The 1,545-nt window shown below is 47.9% G+C and overlaps 1 protein-coding gene across 1 annotated transcript in view; it reads right to left on the reverse strand.

Annotated features, from left to right (window-relative positions):
- Window positions 1-242, reverse strand: part of PXDN (peroxidasin homolog (Drosophila)) — a 35,064-nt gene extending 34,822 nt beyond the window's left edge. Inside the window, exon 1 of the mRNA XM_010138193.1 lies at window positions 176-242. Coding sequence (XP_010136495.1) covers window positions 176-242 — 67 coding nt within the window. The remainder of the gene's footprint in view (window positions 1-175) is intronic.
- Between the last annotated feature and the right edge of the window lie 1,303 nt (window positions 243-1,545).

The following is a 1,545-nucleotide window of genomic DNA, read 5'->3' on the forward strand; positions in this document are numbered from 1 at the left end:
AGCAGGAAGCTACAGAACCAGGACTCTAAGTTGTTCCATTTTATCAGCAACTAAACAAACTAAAATGGTTCATTTGATAATATAAAATGTAAGGGAATTTATTTTCCAGATCAGGTTCTCCACTGAATATGAGCATTATTAAGCCAAAGTCTGATTAGGCTAGTGGTAAACTCACAATTTGTATGTTCGTCGTAAATCAGTTTAAGGGGGGTGATGTGCTGCCACGTGGCTGGTTCAGCCATGCTGAGCCCAGCGCTGCTGGAGGGAGCCAGGCTTTGGGCAGAACTTGAGCAGTCACGCTGCAGCAAGCTGGCCCTTGGGCTGCTAAAAGATACCGGTCCTTTACAGACCCTTCCCTCTATCCCCTAAACAGCGAGAAGCAATAGAGCGGGTTGCCCAAAGAGCTTGCACTACCTCCATCCATGAAGGTTTTAAGCCCCAGCTGGATAAAGCAACCAGGTATGATCCTCCTTTGAGCAGAAGGCTGCACTGAAGACCTCCTGAAACCCCCTCCAACCTGAATTACCCTACAATGCTTGCTTGCCCTTCATGTACCAGCCTGGGGAGCCTGGAAACTGAGCTCTCTCTTCTCTCCTGGAATGGAGCTACACCTTGGAGGAAAGCTGTCTTTCTGGAGCTGGGGCTCAAGGATGACATTCTCTGAAACCTAACTCTCATCCAGCTGGTGTTCTTAAGAAAAGTAGCTTTTGCTCTGCCTCAAAATGTATGCAAACACTAGCTAACCCACAAACTGCATGTGCAACATACATATATCGGATTGCCTGGTACTTACATATAAATGATTTAGTTTTACAGGTGTACTACGATATAGTTGCCATCACGGAGACGTGGTGGGATGATACGCACAGTTGGAGTGCTATGCTGGATGGCTACAAGCTTTTTAGGAGAGACAGACGAGGTAAGAGAGGAGGGGGAGTGGCGCTGTACGTTCGGGAGGGGTTTGATTGTCTGGAGATTAGCAGTGGGGATGGAAGGGTTGAATGCTTATGGGTTAAAATCAGGGGGAAGGCCAACAGGGCTGACATCATAGTGGGAGTCTGCTATAGACCACCCACCCAGGAAGAAGATGTAGATGAAATATTTTACAAACAATTAGGGGAAGTCTCACAATTGCATCCACTAGTTCTTGTGGGTGACTTCAACCTACCAGATATTTGCTGGAAATTGAATACAGCAGTAAGGAAGCAGTCCAGAAGGTTCCTGGAGTGTGTGGAAGACAACTTCCTGACACAGCTGGTGAGGGAACCAACCAGGGAGTGCTCCCTGCTGGACCTGCTGTTTACCAACAGAGAAGGGCTTGTGGATGGTGTGAAGATTGGAGGCTGTCTTGGGTTTAGTGACCATGAAATAATAGAATTTTTAGTCATAGAAGCAGTAGGGAGGGGGGTCAGCAGAACTGCTGCCTTGGACTTCCAGAGGGCAGACTTCAAACTCTTTAGGAGACTGGTTGGCAGGGTCCCTTGGGACGCAGTCCTGAAAGGCAAGGGGGTTCTGGAAGCCTGGACAACTCTCAAGAGGGAAATC

Source organism: Buceros rhinoceros, unplaced genomic scaffold (genome assembly GCF_000710305.1).
Source record: "Buceros rhinoceros silvestris isolate BGI_N320 unplaced genomic scaffold, ASM71030v1 scaffold24216, whole genome shotgun sequence".
In the NCBI taxonomy this organism is placed as follows: domain Eukaryota; kingdom Metazoa; phylum Chordata; class Aves; order Bucerotiformes; family Bucerotidae; genus Buceros; species Buceros rhinoceros.